This window comes from Capronia coronata, assembly GCF_000585585.1.
Source record: "Capronia coronata CBS 617.96 chromosome Unknown acBCG-supercont1.2, whole genome shotgun sequence".
Taxonomy (NCBI): Eukaryota; Fungi; Ascomycota; class Eurotiomycetes; order Chaetothyriales; family Herpotrichiellaceae; genus Capronia; species Capronia coronata.
Window position 1 is genome coordinate 893,067 of NW_006912894.1, and position 20,748 is coordinate 913,814.

Consider the following 20,748-nt stretch of genomic DNA (forward strand, 5'->3'; position numbering starts at 1 on the left):
AGGGTAGAGAGGTAATAGGTCCGATGGAGCGAACGCTATCGTTCGGCCTCACTCAGCCTCATGATATCCTTGGTCATAAAGCGGCATGACAACACCGAGAATAACGATTGGCTGGCCTTGTGGCATTGAAAATTACATAATCCTTTTTATAGTCCACCCGGAATTCGGAGCTTAGCCTGGTTGGTATCTCCGTCTCCACCTTCACCTCCATCTCCATTTCCAAATTCGACTTCCATCCTCACATGGAGAGAGATTGTGAGAGGTTTAGGAGCCTAGCACTTGGTTCGCGCGAAATCGTGGTACCGGAGGAGAGACGTTTGTGTGACAGAAACTGATCCCGTCGCCATAGCCAGTGCTCTTTCCGGATACAACGCTTGAACTGTCGTTTCTCTACCGACAACTGAGGATTCGCCTTGGATCGACTCCGCAAGAGGTTTGTACCCTCTCCAGCTATCGGGTCTCTGTGAGGCGCCATGCCATCTCCAAGAAGCAGAGGCTGCCAGACATGCAAGACTCGACGTGTGAAGGTAACTATGATCTCCCAACGATCCATCCTTTTTCTAGATTGAGCCACTCTGACACCCTACCCTCCCAGTGCGACGAGACCAAACCAACATGTCAAAGATGCAAGAAGGCCCAGCGGGTCTGCCTATGGGCCCCATCTGAACAGGCACGCTTCTCGATCCATCTGGAAAACCGCTACGCGAGCGGCCAAACCAAGCGCCCACGAGGGCCTCGACGAGCTCTCAGCACTACTAGTACGTCCAGGACATGCAGCACAGGCACCAACACAAACACTCTTCTTCCCCGCGAGCCACGTCTCGACCTGCAGACTCGAGCAGTCTTACACTATCTGCATCATCAAGTACAGACGCGCGCGGAGGCGCCCAGTCTCGCAAAGACTCTCTACGACTGTGTCTCGTCCAGGACGGGACAGTCCGAAATGGTCGACCTGGCCATCTCATCGATCGCTCTAGCCGTCTATTCCCATACCCAGCACCACCCTCCCGCAGCTACCCAGGCGACAGTGCAATACCAGCACCTCCTACGAGTCGTGCGATCGACTTTACCCAGATTAGACCGCTACAACATCAACGCCTGCTTGTTGGCGATCTGTCTGATGGGCCGATACGAAGACACCGTCTCCCGACCGGACAGCATTGCCTCGTGCCCGAGTTTCTCGCATCACGACGGAGCGCTGGCCGTGCTGAGGATCTGGCGGGATCTACAGAAGCGCCTGCTCTCATGCCAGGAGATGATGACGATGGAGGTGGGGGTGCCGGATATCGTCAAACAGACTCGCCGCGGACTGATCAGGTCGGCGATGCTCCGCAACTTGTCGTTCCCCGGCTGGATCAGCGACGGCAGTGTCTTCGGCGAGTCTGGCCGCGAGCTTGTCTATGACAGTATTCTCGTGGACTTGACTAACCTGCGCCACCGGCTGGGGAACGTCGAGACCGGGAGCACGACTGATTACTATTCCGAACTGGAAAAGATGAATTACCAAGCGGTCGATCTCGATCTGACGTTGCAGAGATGGTCCAACCAGTTTCCTTCCGCTTGGAACTATGAGCGTTGCTGGCTGGATGGTGCAGAGAGAGACCGACTCCCTGACCATTTCTACTCTGATGCTGCTGCTGCTGCTAGTGCTAGTCCGGTGTATGTGTACGCTTATACCAGTGCCGTCTATGCCGCTGTGTGGCTGCAGTATTTCTCCACCAGGATGCTGCTGGGCAGTACACGCTTGAGGATCCTTCGTCTCCTGATCCAGGCTTGTCGAGTTGGGGCCGTGCAGGAAGGGGATCAGGATCCCCTCCATGTTTCCACTATGGCAGAGCGCTACGGACAGGAATATAGGGAGTGCTTGGCCCAGCTGAAATCCGCGGCAGACGGTCTGGCGGCGAGTATACCTTCCTGTCTGGGCCGAGTTAAGTTGAAGACGGAAAGGCAGGGTCAGCCCCGGCCTCGGAAGCAAACAGCGAGCCCTGTCAACGCGACGGGCACGCGTAGTACCGGCACGAAGGACTCAGAGCTCGGAATCTGTCACGGACAAGACGAAGGCCTCTACACCAGTGGCAGTACTAGTTCCATCACTACTACCGGGACTAGTCGTACTGCAGGTTCAGGTTCAGGTTCCGGTCCTGCTTTCTCTCAAACGGAGTCTTCCACCTCCACGCCGCCAGAATCGGCAGCACGGCATCCTAGTACGCCATCGACATCCTCGATCTCTCCGATCTCAACATCGCTGGCTCCACCATCTTCTTCTACTTCCTCTTCTTGTTCTCCTTCCTCAGCATATCTCAACTCAGGTCCTGCAACATTACCGATTGCAAGTCACCAACTACCAGATTCGACAGCGACAGCGCCAGAATCAGAAACAACACCAGCATCATCAGCAATGGCGATACCTATACCCAATGAAATCAACATCAACCCCTATCTCGCATCTCTCGCTGTATGGCCACTCAGCATCGCCTCTGGGATTGATATGAATATGAACTTCAACATGGAACCAAATCGTCCAACCTCGCCGGCGGGACTAGGAGGTTTAGGGACCTGCGGTGATAATATCGTGGACCAGAGTAACACTATCCCTATCACTATCAGTACTACCACTATTACCGGTAGTGGTGGTAATACTGGTAGTTTCAACACTCATACTACTCTCTCCTCCTCGACCAGGGAACAAGAAGACCCAAAAAGAGAAGATTGTTTGGATTCCTCCGATTGGTCCACGTCAATCCAGGCCGAACTGGCGAATATGCAGACCTGGTTCCGTGCGGAATTGGGTCGTCTTGGCCGAGTCATCGGAACGAGAGTCGTCGAGGGTGCGCAGGTGAATGGGGAGTGGTGGGTGCGGTTATAGAGTGAGGATGTAAAAGAATGAAGAATCAAAGGACGAGAAGAACGAGAACATGAAAAGAATGAAACTATGACGGGCCGGCAACACAGATATCATATATGATCAGGACGAGACGACAACGAAACGCAATGCAATACAAGCAAGAATCATTCTTTCTTTCAAACATCAGACATGACAATTGGGTCTACGCTATTCAACAGCTCATTCTGTTCTCGTGTCATACATATTGCTTGCTTGCTGTACGTATGGAGGCTGAAGGAATCACCCTCGAATTCATTGAAGTGCCAGTCCTTGGATTGATTGAGTCTGGACCTCCTGCTAATTTACAACACAAACCAGCCCAAATCACTTGACTCTCCATCTTACCAGGGAGAGTGAGTACGAGTACATGAGCACCTGGATAACTCCGTCGCTTTCGTGATCATCAAGCTCATTCCTCAAAGTCATATCATCTCGCGTCCATTGTCATGGATTGTTCGTGGGTATCTCAATTCTCGTCGCCCGTCTCGACGTGGCCAGCATCAATTCGAGATGTGTGATAATTATCTCCGTTCTCCTTCTCAGGCAAATCCACTTCGTCGTTCGTATGGTCCGCCTCATTTGGCTCACCTGGCTCATCTGTCTTGTCATCTGACTTGGTGTCACAACCACCTCCGTGAGACTTGCTGTCTCTCTCACCTCTCCTGTCTTGGCCGTCATCGTCACCGTTGACAACAGCCACCGTGGAAGTTTTGTCCTCGTCCATGGTAGACAGCACCGTCTCCTCATGTGGGACGCTGGATTCTCCAGACGTCGTCACTGACGGCCGCCCAGCTAGGCTTTCTATGTCTTCCTCGACTTTCTGCTTCCACGCTTTGAGGTCTGCGATTTCACTGTTCTTGGCTTCCAGATCAGTCTGCAGGCCTGACATTTCTTGCGCAATGTGCTCCGAGGCGGGTTTGCGCTTCTGTTCTTTGCCATCCAGGTCAATTGTCTCGTTTTGAGCAGCGCAAGCTTCAGACGTCCGAAGAGATTCTATTTCTGCTTGAACCGCATCGAGCTTCGCGACGGTTTTATTCAGCTGCGTCTCTGTCTCGTTCTTGCTGGCTGTCAGTTCTTGAATTGCCTGGGCTTTCAATTCGAGCTCTTTGTTGACGCTGTCGAAGGCAGATGACTTCGTTTCCAGAGTCTCAAGCTCCGATTCGAGCTCCTTCAGACGGTGCCGCAGAGCCTGCTGCTCAGTGTGCATCGATTCCAGCTGAGCCTCGGCTTCATTCACACGGTAAGCAGTCTCCACCTGGGAAGCGAGCGCGGTTGTGAGCTCGGCTGCTTTGGCTTCGAGCTCTCTGGAAGTCCTCTCGGCTATGTCGGTTTTATCTTGGATGGCAGAGTCGAGTTCACCCTGCACCTGTGCGAGCTTGTCCCTTGCGTCTTTCACTTTCTGCTCGGCGTGCGCCTTTTCTTCTTCGGCTTGACTCAAATTATGTTCCAATACAGTCTTGAAATCGCGCAACTCGTGTGCGGCTTTCTCAGCTTCGACTCGTCTGCTCTCGGACTGCTGCAGCTGGGACTCGAGGCCTGCTTGTGCCTCTTCAAGCTGTTCCATTCTCTGGCGCATCGCTTCGAGTGCTTCTTCGCCGGACTTCTGGGCGGCCAACGCAGTCGCGAGGGTTGTTTCTAGGCTGCTGTGATCCTCGAGTTTCTGTGTTGCTATAGCAAAAGCCTCCTCTGCGTCTTTCTGGGCCGTTTTGGCGTCAGCGAGCTGCTGCTCAAGTTCGGTTCTTGATGTACTGGCAGCTGCCTGTACTGTTTCCAGCTTCTCCTCGGCCAGTTTCTGGGCTGTTCGTGCTTCCGTCAATCTCGCTTCCATTTCGGCCATGGCTGCCTCTGAGTGGGCCTGAGCTTTCTCCAAGGCTTCCTCGGCAGATTTGTGGAAGACATCGAGTGCAGCCAGTTTGTCCTCAAGCTCGTTGATGGAGACACGGGATTCTTCGCTAGCCTTTTGTAGAGTGTCATCGGCAGCCGCAAGCTTGGATTCTAGATCGCATCTAGTTGACTCGTGCAACTGTTGTACTTCGACGAGACAAGCTTCCACAGATGCCTTCTCAGTCTCGACGGCGGTTGTTCTCGCAGTTATGTCTTCATAATTAGCCTGGACGGCTTTGAGTCGTTCTTCAAGAGCCGCTAGCTGCTTCTCCGCTTCCACCTTTTCCTGTTGTGCTTGCTCGAGCCTCCTCCCTATTTCGGCTGTGGCTGATTTCGAGATTTCTAGCTCCGCTTTGTTCTCCTCCACAGTCTGAGCGGCTTTCTGAAGCTGAGAGGCATACTCCGAATTCTCTGCCTCAACTTTAGCAATCTTATCGTTGGCAGTAGCCTGGGCATGTTCCAAATCCTGGACACGTGCTGTTAGTCTAGCCTTTTCGTCCTCGAGGCTTGTGATCTGAGCGGTGGAAACGGGGAGGGTGTTCTTCAGCGTCTCAAGTTCCTCGACAAGCTTGGTCTGATTGACTTCCAAGTCAGCAACCTTTTGTGACTCGGATGCTTTTGCTGTATTGGCGGTGTAATGCTCTTCTCGAAGCTTGTGAACGTCCGCTTCGTAGGCCTTGAGCTGTTCAGCCAACTTTGTATTGTCGGCTTGGATGGCAGACATTCGTTGTTCTCTCGACTCAGCCTCCATCTGAGCCGCGGCCAGACTTTCCGCGAGCTGCAGCTTATCTGCCTCAAGAGCAGCAAGCTGGGCCTTGACCGCCTGTGAATCGTTTTGTGCGGCAACAAGTTGACCTGTAAGCTTGGACGTTTCAGCTTCGTGGTCAATTGCGGCAAGTTTGCTTGCTTCCAGCTCTAACTCGAGCGTCTTGTTGTTCTCTTCAAGAGCCTTCAACTTCGCTTGGACCTCTTCATGAGCGGTCTGTAATTCTTGACGTGACGAGTCGAGGCCCTTGATATGCTGCTCATGTTGCTCTTTGGATTCTGCAACCCGGGCTACTTCTGCCGCCAGAGTTGCCTTCAACGACTGAAGTTCGCTGACCACTGAAGAATGCTCCTCCTGCAAGGCGGTAGCGCGTGCTTCCGTCTCTTCATGTCTGTCACCTAACTCAGTAGTGGCGATTTTGTGTGTTTCCAGGTCCTTGGACAGATCTGCCGAACGTTGCATCTCAACGTCAAGTTCTGCTCGGAGTTGAGAATACTCTTCCAATTGTGCCGATAATGAAGCAATCTTTGATTCTGCCTCCGCCAAAGCTTCTTTCGATGCCTGGTTGTCTTCAAGCTCCACAGCCAACTCGGCGACTCTATTACGAGAACTCTCAAGCTCCTCCTTGCAAGCCTCAAAGGCTCCAAGGTCTACCATAAGCTGAGCGACCTGCTTCTCAGATGCTTCGAGAGCTGCCTGGTTCGATGAACTCTCTTGAAGATGTGCTGCCAATTCAGCAACTTTTGCTTCTGACGCAGATAATGCTTTTTTTGCTTCATCATAGCCCTGGAGCTCGGTGGTGAGTTCTGCAATCTGGGCACGCGTAGTCTCGAGTTCGTTTTGGATGATGTGTTTGGCAGAAGTCTCGGTTTCCCGCTCCTTGGACGCAGCATCAAGGCAATCTTTGGCTGCAGAGAGCTCCATGGCTTGAGTCTGTATCTGGGATTCCAATTCTGCCTTGAGAGTTGCAAGGGACTTATTGGCATCCTCCAGGGCTGCGGAGGAGTTTTGCTGCAGGTCATCATACTGTTTGATGCGATCCTCAAGTCTAGTTTCTGCATGTTGTAGTCCCGAGCGCACGCCAGTGAGTTGCTCGGTGAGGGTGGCTATATGTGCTTCCAGCTCCGCTTTTAGAGTATTGTTCGCCTTTTCCGACTCCTCAAGCGCGGTCGCCGACGCTTGCTGCACACCATTCAACGCCGCAGTCGTCTCGGCAATGGCTGTTTTGGCAGCTTCGAGATCAGCAGTGAGGCAAGCCGCTTCGGTCCGGAGCCGATTCAGTTCATTCTCGTGGCTGACCTTGAGCTGCTCTTTTCCGGCACGCGCATCATGCAATTCCTGGGTCAGGATGGCGACCCTGGATTTGTATTTGTGGTGAACAGATTCCGTTGTCGCCTGGTGTTCTAGATTGCATTCTTCCCGCACTGCCTGTCGTTCGGCTTTCTGGGCCTCTCTTATTTGCTGCACGACCACAGCCACCATATTCTCCTCCAGGGCGACCTTCTCATGCTTCAATGACGCCTCTTTTTCTCTGTACCGTGTCTCCAGTCTTTGCGTATGTTGATGGAGATCTGCCAACTCCCTATCCTGAGACATGAGTTTCTCTCTGGCTACTTCGAGCTCCCTCCGACACTGTAGCAACTCTTTTCGAACGTCATCCTCCTGGTTCGGTTCTTGGGAGCTGGTAGCATGGTCAGATCTGGGAGGTGCCGTGGCCCTCTTCTGTGGCACGGGTCGCGAGACAGGGTTGTCCTGGTGGAAGAGGTAATTGTAGGCGCGGCGCAGGCTTGTTGATCTTTTCAAGCCGGGAGGAGGGCGGGGTTTGTTTTGGGAGATTTGTCGTAAACGCTTTTCAGACGCCATAGCGTACTGCGGTGATGCGAGACCTGTTCAAGAGTAAAAACTGCTCCTTCAAAAGCACAGAGCCTGTGGAAATGAAGTTGCGGTGTTGCTGGACTGTTTCACGTAGGTGGGGAAAGTAAATAGGCGAGTTTGGCTAGAGGGAATCTCGTGAAGCTACAAGCAGGAACAAGAGTCATACTGTACCCTTTTCGCACTGTACCGGTCATGTAGGATGCATTTGTAGGGGAGCAACTACCCCAAGTGAGTCGTGACTCCGTGCCTTCTACGGATTCATCGGGCAGCAAGGGACGAACAAGAGAAGTGGTTGCTCATCTGTGGAGGGACACGTCGCGATGCTTCAGCGGCTCGCCAAGGGAGACGCGAGCTCCCATAGGATGCTTCACATGAGCGATATATGAGTAACAGCTGCGTTGAGTCAACAGCTGCTGCAGCTGCTGCCTGTAGCGGCTTGACCTTCAGCTTGTGCCCAGAGCATTGTCAATTGCCTGATAGCATCTGACTGGTAGAGAGGGAAGAAGACGTGGTTGCGGGATGTTTGGCTATTATGCAGGCACCCGTAGCAATGGCAGCGGGAGGCCGCTGCGGGCCGTGGTCTCGTGGAGCTTATCGTTGATATCTACGGTGCATCTCATGCGCCAACATGGCACTCAGAATTGCATGACCAAGACCACTACTCCACCGTGTATCTCAGCGTAGCATAGTAGGACGGACCATCTCCTCCGCCGGCGCAGTTTCCCCGGACAAATGACATCAACTGCGGCGCCGCCATCAAGTAAGCAATCATGATGAGTTCACAGAGTTCGTATCTTCGCCTCCGCGCGAGTTCATGATTGATGATGATGGTGGATGGAGATTGGATGAATTTGTAGTATTTCACATCCTACCACACTCCCCCCAACTCCCGACTCTTTTGCCTTCTCCGTTAATATATTGTCTATCTTTATGTTCCTCAGACACCTCACCCGTCTGCGTCGACCCTCGCCTCTAGTCACACGAATGAGACTTGCCCAGATGGCCTCTCACGTTGCTGACGGCCATTCGAATGGCTCCCACCCAGATGGCCATGCCGAAGGCGGATATACTCTAGCCGATATTCCAAAATCCAACAACTTCACCTCGCACCTCCCTGCAGATCCGCAATTTCCTACCCCGATTGACTCTCACCGCGCACCTCGCCAAAAACTTGGGCCTCGCATGGTCCGAGGAGCGTTATACACATATGTACGGCCGGAAGCGACAGAAGATGCCGAACTGTTGGCCGTCAGTAAAGCGGCATTACGTGACATTGGCCTTGCCGAGTCCGAGGCCACTTCAGAGGAATTAAAACAGGTCGTGGCCGGAAACAAGTTCTATTGGGACGAAGAAAAAGGAGGCATCTACCCATGGGCGCAATGCTACGGCGGCTTCCAGTTCGGCTCCTGGGCCGGACAGTTGGGCGACGGCCGAGCCATATCTCTATTTGAGACCACAAATCCCCAGACGAAAGTCCGCTATGAAATCCAGTTGAAGGGCGCAGGGAAAACTCCATACTCACGATTCGCCGATGGCAAAGCTGTCCTGCGCTCCAGTATCAGAGAGTTTATTGTGTCAGAGTATCTCAACGCTCTCGGAATACCGACCACACGAGCATTATCTTTGACCTTGTGTCCTAAGTCCCAGGTGGTTCGAGAGCGCCTTGAACCAGGGGCGATTGTTTGTCGCTTTGCCCAATCCTGGCTACGATTCGGGACTTTTGATCTGATGCGGTCAAGGGGCGACAGAGATCTCATCCGGGAGACTGGGACTTATATTGCTGAAGAGGTGTTTGGTGGCTGGGAGAAACTCCCAGCAGTTTTACCAGCTGACACCAAAGATGCACACTTGGATCCTGCCAGAGGAGTACCCAAAGACACGATCCAGGGCAAAGAAGGCGCAGAGGAGAATCGGTTCGCCAGACTGTATCGTGAGATCGTTCGACGCAATGCCAAGGTTGTTGGCATGTGGCAAGCATACGGCTTCATGAACGGAGTGCTCAACACGGACAACACCTCAATCTACGGCTTGTCTATGGACTATGGCCCTTTCGCATTCATGGACAATTTCGACCCGACTTACACACCGAATCACGACGACCATATGCTCCGATACAGCTATCGTGCTCAGCCAAGCATAATTTGGTGGAATCTGGTTCGTCTGGGCGAGTCCCTTGGTGAGATGATTGGCGCCGGTGACCATGTGGACGATCAGGTGTTTGTCGAAAAGGGTGTCACCGAAGAGTTTGCTCCTGTCTTGATCAAACGCGCCGAGACCATCATTGATCAGATTGCGGATGAATACAAAGCAGTGTTCCTGAGCGAGTATCGTCGGCTAATGACATTGCGCATTGGGTTGAAGACCCAGAAGGACAGCGACTTTGATGTGCTCTTCTCCGAGCTTCTTGACACCATGGAAGCGTTGGAGCTAGACTTCAATCACTTCTTTCGTCGTCTTTCCTCGGTGAAGTTGGACGATGTCAGCACCAAGGAGATACGTGAAAAAACTGCTGAACGCTTCTTCCATCTGGAAGGCGTTACAGGTTTGAATGAAACGAATGAATCCGGACGCGAGAGAGTCGGCAAGTGGCTTGATTCCTGGCGTGAGCGGATGGTGGAAGATTGGGGAACCGAGCCATCGGCGGACGAGGAGAGGGAAACGGCCATGAAAGCCGTCAACCCCAACTTCGTCCCCCGAGGGTGGTTGCTCGACGATATCATCGACAGAGTACAGAACCAAAAGGACCGGACCATCCTGGAGGGCGTGATGGAGATGGCCCTCAGTCCGTTCAAAGACCAGTGGGAGTGGAATGAAGAGGTTGAGAAGAAATTCTGTGGCGACGTTCCCCGGTTCAGGAGGGCCATCCAATGCAGTTGTTCTTCTTGAGCGGTGATTTGAGACTCAACAGAGAGCTACAGGGTGTTGTGGCCAAAAGCAGGACGATGTTTACATGGCGAGAACGGGCTTGTTGGCCGTCTTCATCCGTGTAGTGAATATGAACATTTCCATATGATATGACTATCAAAGTCCTTCCTCGATCCACATATTAATTTCATTAATCCCATCTGCCCGATCATAGCGGTGTCACCATATCCAGTCTACCATCCAATCTGTCTGATATGTGCATATCGTCTCATCCAGGCCTTTCCTATCCAACTCTTGACTCTGGACATCACCCGCCGTATATATATACTGCGGTGTCTAGTCAGGCATCAAGCCCCCGCATAGATATCCGCATCAAACTGCAACTGATCGATCTTCTGCCGACCTTCCGCCTCCTTATTGACCCAAACGCTAACGCTCGTGCCAGGACACATGAACTCGCCGAAGCCATCGTCCTGAATCTTGACCTCGTCAGGCTGCCAGCCCAGGACATCAGTCCACACCTCGCCGACATGTTCTTTACCGACAAACATCCTCTTCTGGCCCGGGGCGGCATTGGACAAGACACAAGCCAGGCCATCCTTGCGGTCGTGCGTGCCTCGCCGCACAAACCCCAAACAATTGGCATCATCCTCGAAATAGTCGTTCTGCTCACCATACGCGAACAGCTTCCGCGCCAGAACCAGCTGCGGCAACTTCCCTCCACAGGACGGCGGTTCCGGATGTTCGCCCTGCATGCCGTACAGATCGCCGTAGAAGACACACGGATATCCTTCGTGGCGGAGCAGGATCAGCGCATACGCCAGCGGTTTGAAGAAGCCCTCGATGGGAGTCGCCATGGTCTGGCCCGGCTGGGTGTCATGGTTCATGACCACGGTGACGGCGCAGTCGGGCCGGGCCTGGACGAGACTCTGGTCGAAGACTTTGCGCAGGTCGGCGCTCTCCGCGGTCGACAGCCGCGCGAAGTTGTTGAGCAGCGGCGAGTCGTACAGGCTGAACTTGTGGTGCATCTGCTCGAGGTATTCGAGCATGGGGCCGACCTCGCCGGTCCAGAACTCGCCGACCAGAAACAACGAGTTCTTGCCGAACTTCTGCTCGAGGTTGTTGACGAAGTCGTTGGTCCACCGCTCCGAGAAGTGCTGGCACGCGTCGAAGCGGAAGCCGGTCAGTTTGAACTCGCGCACCACCCACTCGCCCCAGTTGATCACGTCGTGCGCCACCTCTGGGTGCGCGTAGTCGACGTCCGCGAACATCAGGAAGTCTGCGTTGCCGGATTCGTCCCCGACACTGAACGACCAGTGCTTGTGGTCGCCTAGGATGCGGAAAATCCCCGTTCGCCCGGTTCCTGCATCGTAGTCCGTCCCTGAGAAATGCTCCCAGTGGTACTTTTGCGCCGAGTATTTGTCGCCGCGGCCGGGGAAGTCGAACCCGAGCCAGGCTTCCATTTCAAAGGGTTCGCCGATTTCTTTAGTGCGATCTGGAAAAAAGACGGTCCCCAGGTCAGCAGCGCACATAACAAATCAACCAGGACGATCAGACAACGATTTCAATCACCTCGCCGATTCACCGATTCATCGACAAATCAGGGGGCAACTCCCGGGCTCAGACATCTCATAAAAGCAAAGAAAATGGACACAAAAGTGCGCCATCTGACTTACCAGACTGATCAACCTCGACGACTCGACATTTCTCCTTATGATCCGCGCCAGCCTTGTGATTCAGCACGGCGTCGAAGTACAACCCAACCCCAACCTCCTGCGCCTTCTGGACCAACTGGTCCAAATCCTCTCTAGGGCCCCATTTCGTCGACTTGGACCCTTTCTGCTCAAACTCGCCCACGTCGTAGATGTCGTAGACGTCGTACCCGTTAGCCTCGAGGCCTCCACTGCCCTTGCACGCCGGCGGGAGCCAGACGTTGTCGATGCCGGTGGTCTTTAGCTCGTCCATCACATTCTTCAGTCGGATCCAGTGCTTCTGGTCGGCTGGGACGTTCCATTCAAAGCCCTGTAGCAGGCAGTGGTTGTCGGGGGTGGGGTCTGACATGTTCGCTCCTCACAAGTCACAAACAGTAAGGGATGAAGCTGACACGGTAACAACTGCAATATAACCTGTCCCTGGATGACGCGACCGCCGATGTAGATCGAAAAGAGATGTTTCACAAAAAGATATCCAAGACGAGATCCAGTGACCAGATATTCTATCCTGTATGTCCAACCGGTCCAGTCAAAGTGTATGTTGTGTATGTATATATAGTTCAAGGACCAAGATAAGCGCGGCGGCAACGCAACCAACAATCAAATCTATCAACTGGCCAAAACGCAAGAATACTGTCAATAGCAGATCATGGAAGGATTCCAAGGGTGAGAGAAGGTTTTGCATTCTGAAAGCTTATAAGGTATCGAGGGAGAGAGAGACGGCCGCCCAGATTGATGTCGTCATAGCTCGCTAAATACCGGGAAAGATGAGCATGACTTGGATCCTTCAGAACAAGTTCGACTAGAAGCGAAAAACTGCCTCCTAGTTCTCGCGTAAGGTACCTTACGGCTGAAGTCAAGAGAGCTATCGCAGTGGCGCTGAGATGGAACCCCCACGTCAACCGGCTGCAGCTCAGGACACGACAGATACACGCTCTGGGGCTGAGACCGAGGGACCCTAATTGCTCTGAGCCACGACACCGAGTTCCTTGAGGGTTAGCTATGGGTCGTGAGCAAAGATAAGCAATTCACGATACTCTGCCTGGAGAAGGAGTTCAATAAAACTTGTTTCGTACAGAGTTAGGCTGCGAAGATGATTCAGGCTCGTCGAATGATACAGCAATCAGGCTCTACCAGTTGCTGGGCGAGGCCAACATCAAGCATGGGATCTTCGACGGTTATGCCATTGGAGTGCTTGCTGGACCGCGTGAAGGTAAAGACATTGACTGCGTCGCCTCAGCCTCAAAGCAGGCATTGATTCAGTTGATCGATGGAAGGCTGTCCTTGTCGAGGTCTTTGTTGAGCAATTCAGTCTGACCTTATTTGAAAACGTAACGAGCGCCCATTTGTGCAGTTCAATACTTTCTTGTAACCGAGTATCATCGTATCTTTGTCAGTGTGGAGTTGGAAGTGATGCTGGGAGAATCGAGTGTCTACAAGGGAAACATACCCGCTGGGGTTGTAAGTTCAGGTTCAAGTTGGTCCTCAACGAAAGCAAACCTCCTCCCTCCCTTTGTTGTTGATTGCCAATTTGGCTGTTGGTTAAGACCACAAGCCACACTCACAGCCACACAGCCACATGTGAGAATCAACTTCGCTCCAGTTCTTCTTCCCCAGGATTTCCCCAAGTTTATCTTCTACCTACTACTACTAATTGTACCTCACTGATTCAAGGCCGCCGGTGTGGTTGTTGTTGTTATAACAGGACGGTGGAGAGACGATCCAAGCATGAGGATGGTGAAGGTGGTGACGACTGACGGCAAGAGAATAAAGAGGGGGTTCAGCCATGGGTTGGGTCCGAGGGTATCACAGAGCAATATGGTCACCTACTCAGTAGTCATTGAGGAAAATGTCGACAAGTCGTGTCTATCGGCAGCATCGTGAGCAACCTGATATTATTCAGAGGCCTCCCAAGACGCTTCGTTACTGGGGAAGTGAGTGGCATGTCCATCTTCATTGTAATCGAACGATACCTATCTGATTGTTCCTCAGGCGCCCAACAAGGCGAATCGCACTCAATCTCTGGGACACAAATGATAAAAGCTTTTCGACATATACTTGTATATATACGTGATCAAGCCAAGGTCGCTCAAATGTAATATCAGACACGCTCGTCAAAACTGCCAAGTACGGGCCGACTGATTCCAAGATAGTCGATCGCCCAAACACTGCATGGAAATGATAAAGTATTCGTCGAAACATATCCAGAACCTCCACCGCCTTGCTCTGCCTCATCGACAGCCGCTATTTGGCGACAATGGTCGTCGGAAGATGCGTCTGCGACTTCATCTGCTCGGCCGTCTCCTCGTCAATAACGCCAAAGTTCTCTGGCCGCTCTGGTTGGCGCAGCTGTTCCTCTCGATCTCTTCGATGCTTTTCGACCTTCCTCATTGCAGCAGTGGTCAGCTCTTGCCGCTTCAGTTGTTTGACCACATCCTTCTTCCGGGACATGCGGTCACCGATGGCGATCACTACACCCGCGGTGATATTGCAGGTGATCGAGCATGCAAGGATCGTGGAGGTCAATGCCTCAGGCCGCGTACGATAGTTGATACTCCAAGTACACGTCCCCAGTGCAATCTGAAACAGGGAATGACAGTCCAACAAGCACACAATGGTCACGAGCAGCCGCAGTGGGAACGCGTGATGCGTCGAGGTCTCATGTGGCTTGTAGAATGAGTGCGACTTGGAGAATTTCGCCTGGTGATGGATCAACTTTTGTTGCTGCTTTGGCGTCAGAACCGAATATTGCGCGTCCTCGGGTTCGCCGGCTTCGATGTCCATATGCTTTTCCGGCGGAGGAGGAAGGTCGTTGTGATCGTGCAGCTCCGGAAGCCCCCTTTCTCGGCGTAACCGCCACGTCAGATGGTGGTAATGGGCAATATAAATCATGTGGTAAGTGTCGACGGCCCGAAATGGCGCCAGACCATCGCCCATAAGGGCAAAAAGGGCGACAAGCACATTGTCAATGATGTTGATGATGTATAATTGACGGTCTCCGACATAAATCCAACCTGGCCGCCATTAGCCGCCCCGTCCTCGTCAGCAAGACACCATCGGTACTCACCGATCAAGAAAAGCACCCACGCCGCCCCAAACAGCGTGATCAGAGTGGCGTAGAGGGTCACAAAGAAGCCAAGAGCTAGTCATGTGTCAGCTGCGCCGCATATGTGAGATTGATGGAAACTTACGTTTTCGAACGTACTTGCCAAAGGCAACCATACGCTGTTTGAACTTGGACCGTTTCGAGTGCAACATGTGTCTCACATGGTCATCCAAGACTTCTTTGTCCTCTTCGCTCCACCCTTCCAGTCGAACTCCGTGGGGTAAGACGGCATAATGAGATTCGGATACCACAGACGAGATACTGTGGCTGCGCTCCAACTGCGGTCTGCGTTGCCATGACCATGAACGCTGCATCGACGATGGGCCAGTACCCGTCGGATCTTCTGGTCCTTGGTCCAGTGATGCTTCTTCCAAGGTCGGTTCACTGGGAATAGGTGACATGACAGAGGGCTCCTTTTCAGCTATCGTCCCAGGCCGTTCGGACCGGACATACGTTGGCTGCCGGCTTAACTCGTATGTCGGTCTTCGATTCACCCATCTACCTAGGTCTGGCACAAACAAGGAATTCTGAACATTGGTCAAAGTGGTCAAGGTCGAAACCTCAGGATCTAGAACAAATCAGATTGGTGCCCCGGGCAATCAGCAAATACTTGACTTACCAAGCACATCCAACAAGTCCACTACCTCCGATTCGTACTCGGGCCCTTGACGCCGTTGGCGTTCTTGCGAGTGATCGCTGAGTCTACTAAGCACCGACCTTGCAGCACTTCGTCTCCTGCTACTAGGCCCGCCAAAGGTTTCCTCATTGACTGTATCCCGGTCGACGGGGGCGCCTTCTGCCACAGTGGGAAGGAGCGATTGTCTCGAGGTCTGCGTCTTCAGAGCATTGCCAGACCCATCGACGTCTAGTGTGGCATGTTGTGGCGCCGAACTGCTCCGTCCTCGAAGCGACGAAGACCGGCTCACGTTGCTACTGGCAGTACCAGGAGCCGAGTCACCATCTTGTGGTCGATTGAAATTGGACGAATTCAGTCTCCTGATGCTGATCGGCCGGAGCCTGTTGACTTGAGTAGGAAATGCGACGGAGTTTCTCGTGGCGGGGACATTGGCAGATCCGTCGGGAGGGGTGACAACGGTCACTGGGGCTTGGTTGGGAGGCGAGCTGTATCTCTGCGTCGGTGATTGAGTGGAAGTGAAGGTATAAGGTCTCCCTCGAGAAGGTACCGTTGTCGTAGTCGTAGTGGTGGTACTGAAGGTGTTTGTACTTGGGCCAGCGGCGGAAGACTCGGGCATCGCGGGAAAGGGTTCGGTATCGGAGCTTCGGCTGCCTCCATAGTCACGACGCCCATCTGGTCGTGACGAAGCCATTTCACACGGCGGTCAAAGGGTTGAATGTCTCACAGAGATGACATGGGCCGTAGGTAGAAGGAGAGAACCAGGTGGGCGAGTCTTGGTCTGCGGCTGTAAAGAAGGGAGGTTTGGCTTGCAGAAAGTCAGCTACCGATCGCACCGCACGGGCCTCGAGGACCCAAACAGTTCCAACGTGATCGGGGAGAGATTTCCCAGGCCTTAGGACCGACTCCTCGGGGAAGATGGACACAGAGGTGCAGAATGTGAATGTGGGAGTTCTTTAGGAAAAGGAAGATGACAAAGGGTAGGGCGCAGGAAGAAAAGGAAAGAATGCGCGCAGTCTTGTGTAGGTTCTGACGATGAGGTGCAGTGCCAGTGCCAGTTGAGAAGTTGGAGGAAATGAGGGACTTGGGAGCCAACTAGCTCATTCAGATGGAGCCAGCCAATGGTCACGGAGGACGGAGTGTGATATGGAGCACTACGGAACACTATCTTGGGCACTAGAGCACTTAGAGGGTAAGAATAGCTCCATAGTAGTAGCTAGCAGGTAGGCACTAATGATTATCTCATCTGCCCCAGGGCCCTGGCAGGCCTGCCAGCGACCAACAACAACAATAATAAAAGTTACGTAGGTGCCGTTGCCGATACCAGAGCCGGTGGCAGGAGCCTAAGGACTAGTAAGGAGCCTAGGGAGCCTCCCTAGCCTTACTGTTTAGCTGCCACCCTATAGAGCCTAAGCCTTAGGAGTCTTCGTTAGCCACCCCTAGCCTGCGGTGGCGCTGAGTCATCGTCCTACAATGGCAAACTGTCGCCCTTCAGACACTGGCGTAATCCCGCAATCCCGCAATCCGCAGTCCCGCAGTCTCACCCATCTCACCGTCCTCTTTCTTCCTCCTTGTTGACATTCCGTATAGACAACTTGAACAGGGGCATGCCAAAGACGCACTTGGAGTCATCCGAGTCTGTGTACAGAATCTTACCTTGACACGGACATCAGCTGCAATGCACATGACGCGGCGTCCATCACAGAAGTGTCGCGGACTTCCACCACTGCAGGCATTGTTATCTTGCCTGCTTCGGGACGAAATTTGACAACCGCGCGAACCCCTGCAACAGCGTCATTTGTCCCTGTGCACCTTGGTCATGACCAGAGCATCCCTTACTTCCCCAAGGCTGTTCAAGACCAAGATACACAGTATGGTCGGATTCTCGCTGCACGGTGGCAAGTACTGAGGGTGTTAAGACAGGCAGATGGCACAATCTCTCCTTTCCCTAGGCTGACATTCGTGGTGCTCCTACACTTTTGGCTCTCGAGCCTCGTGGGCGAATGTTGGAGGATTCTCATCCACATCCTGCTGCAGCCATCGAACCATCCTTCTTGCCGCCCGACGAGGTCCCAAGCCGTCAGCATAACCGATGAACGGTTCCATGTGTCTATACCCCATCAGCTCGACAATGCGTGGTGGGATGCTGTCGAGCTTGCGAGGATCGACCGCTAGGATCTGGTTCTCGATGGGCCGAATGTAGGGGTTGCAATATTGCACAGTGGCGCTCTGTCGTGGACGATCTGACACATTGGCACCACCGCCATGCCATAACGTACTGAGAAAGTACACGACGCCACCTTCGGGACAAAGTGCAGGCATGGTCTCCTCTTCCGTGGGTCGACGGTGGCTGTCCCATTCATGAGATCCAGGTACAATTCTGGTGGCACCTGTCACCAACAGTGAGTAACCCGCCCACTGTTGATCAACTGCAGCTTACCATTGGTGGCGGTGTATTCGTCCAAGGCTACCATGATCGCGGCACCAAAAGGCAGTCGGGGCCGCGGAAATGGTATAAACCCATCATCGTGATGCAGTGGCTGAGCCTTTTCTCCAGGGTCGATACTGATGGTATGGAATGCTGACAGGAGATATCCAGGGTCGAGGAAGTATTCATTCAGAGCCAACACTCGGGGTAGGATCGTGAACTTGTCGAAGACCCGAGTCTTGTTCAGCAACGAGTAGATGCGATGGGTATTGAGTCCTTCGAACCGGTTTCGTCCCCCAAGCGGCGTCTGGCCCAGCAGGCGTATGATCTCGTCTCGAGCTTCTTTGGCCTCTGCTTTGGTGAAGCAATCAGGAATGACAACGTACCCATGCTTCAGGACATGCCCAACGTCCGCCCGCACAATCGGATCTTCTGGCAACGCCTTTTTCTCAACCACGCGAGAAAATAAGTTGAATGGCTCAGCCATCTTGCTTTGGGATACCGCTGGCCAGCGGTGGCTTTCGAGACGGATGAGCACTGCAACTGGAACGATGTCCTCTTTGAATACGACGCTGCACCTGATCTTCCATTTTGTCTTCACATCAAAGGCTTCATCTTCTCGGGCTGACACCATTCGTATTGCTTGCGGGGTTGCACGCGAACCATTGCCCCCGCGTAAGCAGGAAGCCTCGGCTTATCATCGTTTCTCGGCCAATTGTCGTCGCGAGCCATTTCCAATCAACTGCATTCAATTTCAGCCAACCTGCTCACATCAGCTCGGTGAAGATCAGACGGCGAAGTGTGCAGCTTCCTCGCAGCATCTGGTCTCTGGACATGATATCGCTCGATATCACCTTCCAAACTGACTCGTTCGGCCTACCACCGTAAAGGCTGGGCATCTTTTGTTGCTCGTGTTTATTGTTCTGCAGAAGAATATCAGGGGGTTTGGACATACCTTCTGGCTCAACCATTCCATTACAGCCATGCCATGCCTCCAGGTAGGTGCTGATTGGTTTCAGCAAGCCAGCTCAGTTGATGGGCCGACGCAGGCAGCTTGTGAGAACGCCGTTGATATACAGACCGACGGACGTCTGCCATGTTTGTCAGGATGATGTTGTCGATACTGAGGAGTATCACCAGCAGTATCGCACGTCATGCATTCCTTTCTTTCCCTTCTTTTATCGGTCTTGCTGACTCCGCTACCTCACTGAAGCCCACGCTCACAGTAGGGAGTTCTTCGAGTGCTAATGGCACTGCTTTCAGCAATCGAGGAGGACTGTTCGTCTTCGGGACTCTCTTGGTCTCGTCGCGTCAATGCTTAGGCAGGTAGGTGAGAGACAAGTCGGCTGAGTATGGACGGCAATTTATCAACAACGGATGCCAAAGCCATTGGAATGAGTGTTCCCGAGGTCAATTGAGGTCTGTAACCTGGAGAACGTCTCGACAAGGACAAATCGGCTCGACTTGCAAAAGATGCTCGTCCTCGCGAGAACGAAGGTCCAAACAACAACAGCAATGCTGGCTGTCGAGAGGTTGATATCTTCTTCTCGGCAACTAACCTTAATCACTGCTGTTCGCGCAGGAATGGAAAGAATAACACAGTTTATGACATCGTGGCTCTATCAAAGCCATGACACGCAGCTGTTGTTTATTGTTTGAAAAATCCGCTGTCGTGAGAAGTGCTTGCCCGCTCCTCTCCACCACACAAGTAAAGCGTCAACAATCGCATCTCTCACAATCCTCTCTCTTCTTTACCACTCATCACTGAACTCCTGGTTCTGAAGCCGAAACCTGCTCAGCTTCTTCCTTGCTGTCTAGGTCTCGAGTGTTCGCCTTGGAGCCTACGCCGCCTTCTTGTCGGTCTTGACTCTTGATTGGGAAGCCATAGAATCCTTCGAACTTCAACTCAAACCACCTCTCAATCAACCAGCAACGCTGCCATCAAGTGCTTCTCCTTGAAGCTCTCCTTCTACCTCCCCGGGCTCACCACCCTCTGCGAAGCTCATCTTCTCTCCCTCGCTGTCGAGATGTGCAGATACGTGGCATGGGCCTGTGGCCATCGCACCAAGAACATGTGCGCTTTTCCGAACTACAAGAAAGCGTATGACAGCAAGTATGTCCTCCCTTCAATGATTCCACTTCCTCAAGGCCTCTGAAGAGGCCCATCTCTAGCATGTGGCTATCCCTAATCTTCCGCTGTCGTCATCAGAACGCTTTCACTAACCAGTCTTGACCTACTTCTAGGAAGCCACATCAGGAGTTTCCCTGCCCCGGACAACCGATCGAGTATCTTCTATCGAAATGCATTTGCTACCCCTGCATCCAGGAGCAAACTGCCCAGGAGCACATGGCGGGAGAACATGGTCCGGCGTGTGGTGCCTGCGCGAGAAAGAGCAGCAGCCTCCGTAAAGACGATTACGAAGAGACCTTTCCACCTCTCCAAACTGCAGCCAATACTGGTCTCGTCAATACTGGTCGCGTCAATACTGGTCGTGTCAATGCTGGCCGTGTCAATGCTGACCGTGTCAATGCCGACCGTGTCAATGCCGACCGTGTCAATGCCGACCGTGTCAATGCCGACCGTGTCAATGCCG

At 53.0% G+C, this 20,748-nt stretch overlaps 7 protein-coding genes across 7 annotated transcripts in view; 3 read left to right on the forward strand and 4 right to left on the reverse strand.

Moving 5' to 3' along the window:
• Positions 1-505: 505 nt before the first annotated feature.
• On the forward strand, positions 506-2,866 carry A1O1_01993 (uncharacterized protein; the record flags this gene model as incomplete). Its single annotated transcript, XM_007722905.1, has 1 exon — positions 506-2,866. One exon carries the CDS (start codon positions 506-508, stop codon positions 2,864-2,866), a length of 2,361 nt encoding a protein of 786 aa, XP_007721095.1.
• Positions 2,867-3,350: 484 nt separating this feature from the next.
• A1O1_01994 (uncharacterized protein) lies at positions 3,351-7,397 on the reverse strand (the record flags this gene model as incomplete). The annotated part of the gene is made up of 1 exon (XM_007722906.1): positions 3,351-7,397. The coding sequence occupies one exon, from the start codon at positions 7,395-7,397 to the stop codon at positions 3,351-3,353; it is 4,047 nt and encodes a 1,348-aa protein (XP_007721096.1).
• A 1,011-nt stretch (positions 7,398-8,408) lies between these two features.
• A1O1_01995 (uncharacterized protein) lies at positions 8,409-10,295 on the forward strand (the record flags this gene model as incomplete). Its single annotated transcript, XM_007722907.1, has 1 exon — positions 8,409-10,295. One exon carries the CDS (start codon positions 8,409-8,411, stop codon positions 10,293-10,295), a length of 1,887 nt encoding a protein of 628 aa, XP_007721097.1.
• A 326-nt stretch (positions 10,296-10,621) lies between these two features.
• A1O1_01996 (alpha-amylase) lies at positions 10,622-12,335 on the reverse strand (the record flags this gene model as incomplete). Its single annotated transcript, XM_007722908.1, has 2 exons — positions 10,622-11,769; positions 11,951-12,335. The coding sequence occupies 2 exons, from the start codon at positions 12,333-12,335 to the stop codon at positions 10,622-10,624; spliced, it is 1,533 nt and encodes a 510-aa protein (XP_007721098.1).
• A 1,895-nt stretch (positions 12,336-14,230) lies between these two features.
• A1O1_01997 (uncharacterized protein) lies at positions 14,231-16,345 on the reverse strand (the record flags this gene model as incomplete). Its single annotated transcript, XM_007722909.1, has 4 exons — positions 14,231-15,000; positions 15,054-15,128; positions 15,178-15,660; positions 15,712-16,345. The coding sequence occupies 4 exons, from the start codon at positions 16,343-16,345 to the stop codon at positions 14,231-14,233; spliced, it is 1,962 nt and encodes a 653-aa protein (XP_007721099.1).
• Positions 16,346-17,697: 1,352 nt separating this feature from the next.
• A1O1_01998 (uncharacterized protein) lies at positions 17,698-18,641 on the reverse strand (the record flags this gene model as incomplete). The annotated part of the gene is made up of 2 exons (XM_007722910.1): positions 17,698-18,116; positions 18,167-18,641. 2 exons carry the CDS (start codon positions 18,639-18,641, stop codon positions 17,698-17,700), a joined length of 894 nt encoding a protein of 297 aa, XP_007721100.1.
• Positions 18,642-20,501: 1,860 nt separating this feature from the next.
• The window catches only part of A1O1_01999 (uncharacterized protein), a gene marked incomplete at both ends in the record, with an annotated part of 1,526 nt that continues 1,279 nt past the window's right edge, over positions 20,502-20,748 (forward strand). The window contains one exon of the mRNA XM_007722911.1: positions 20,502-20,736. Within this exon, the coding sequence (XP_007721101.1) occupies positions 20,502-20,736 (235 nt within the window). The remainder of the gene's footprint in view (positions 20,737-20,748) is intronic.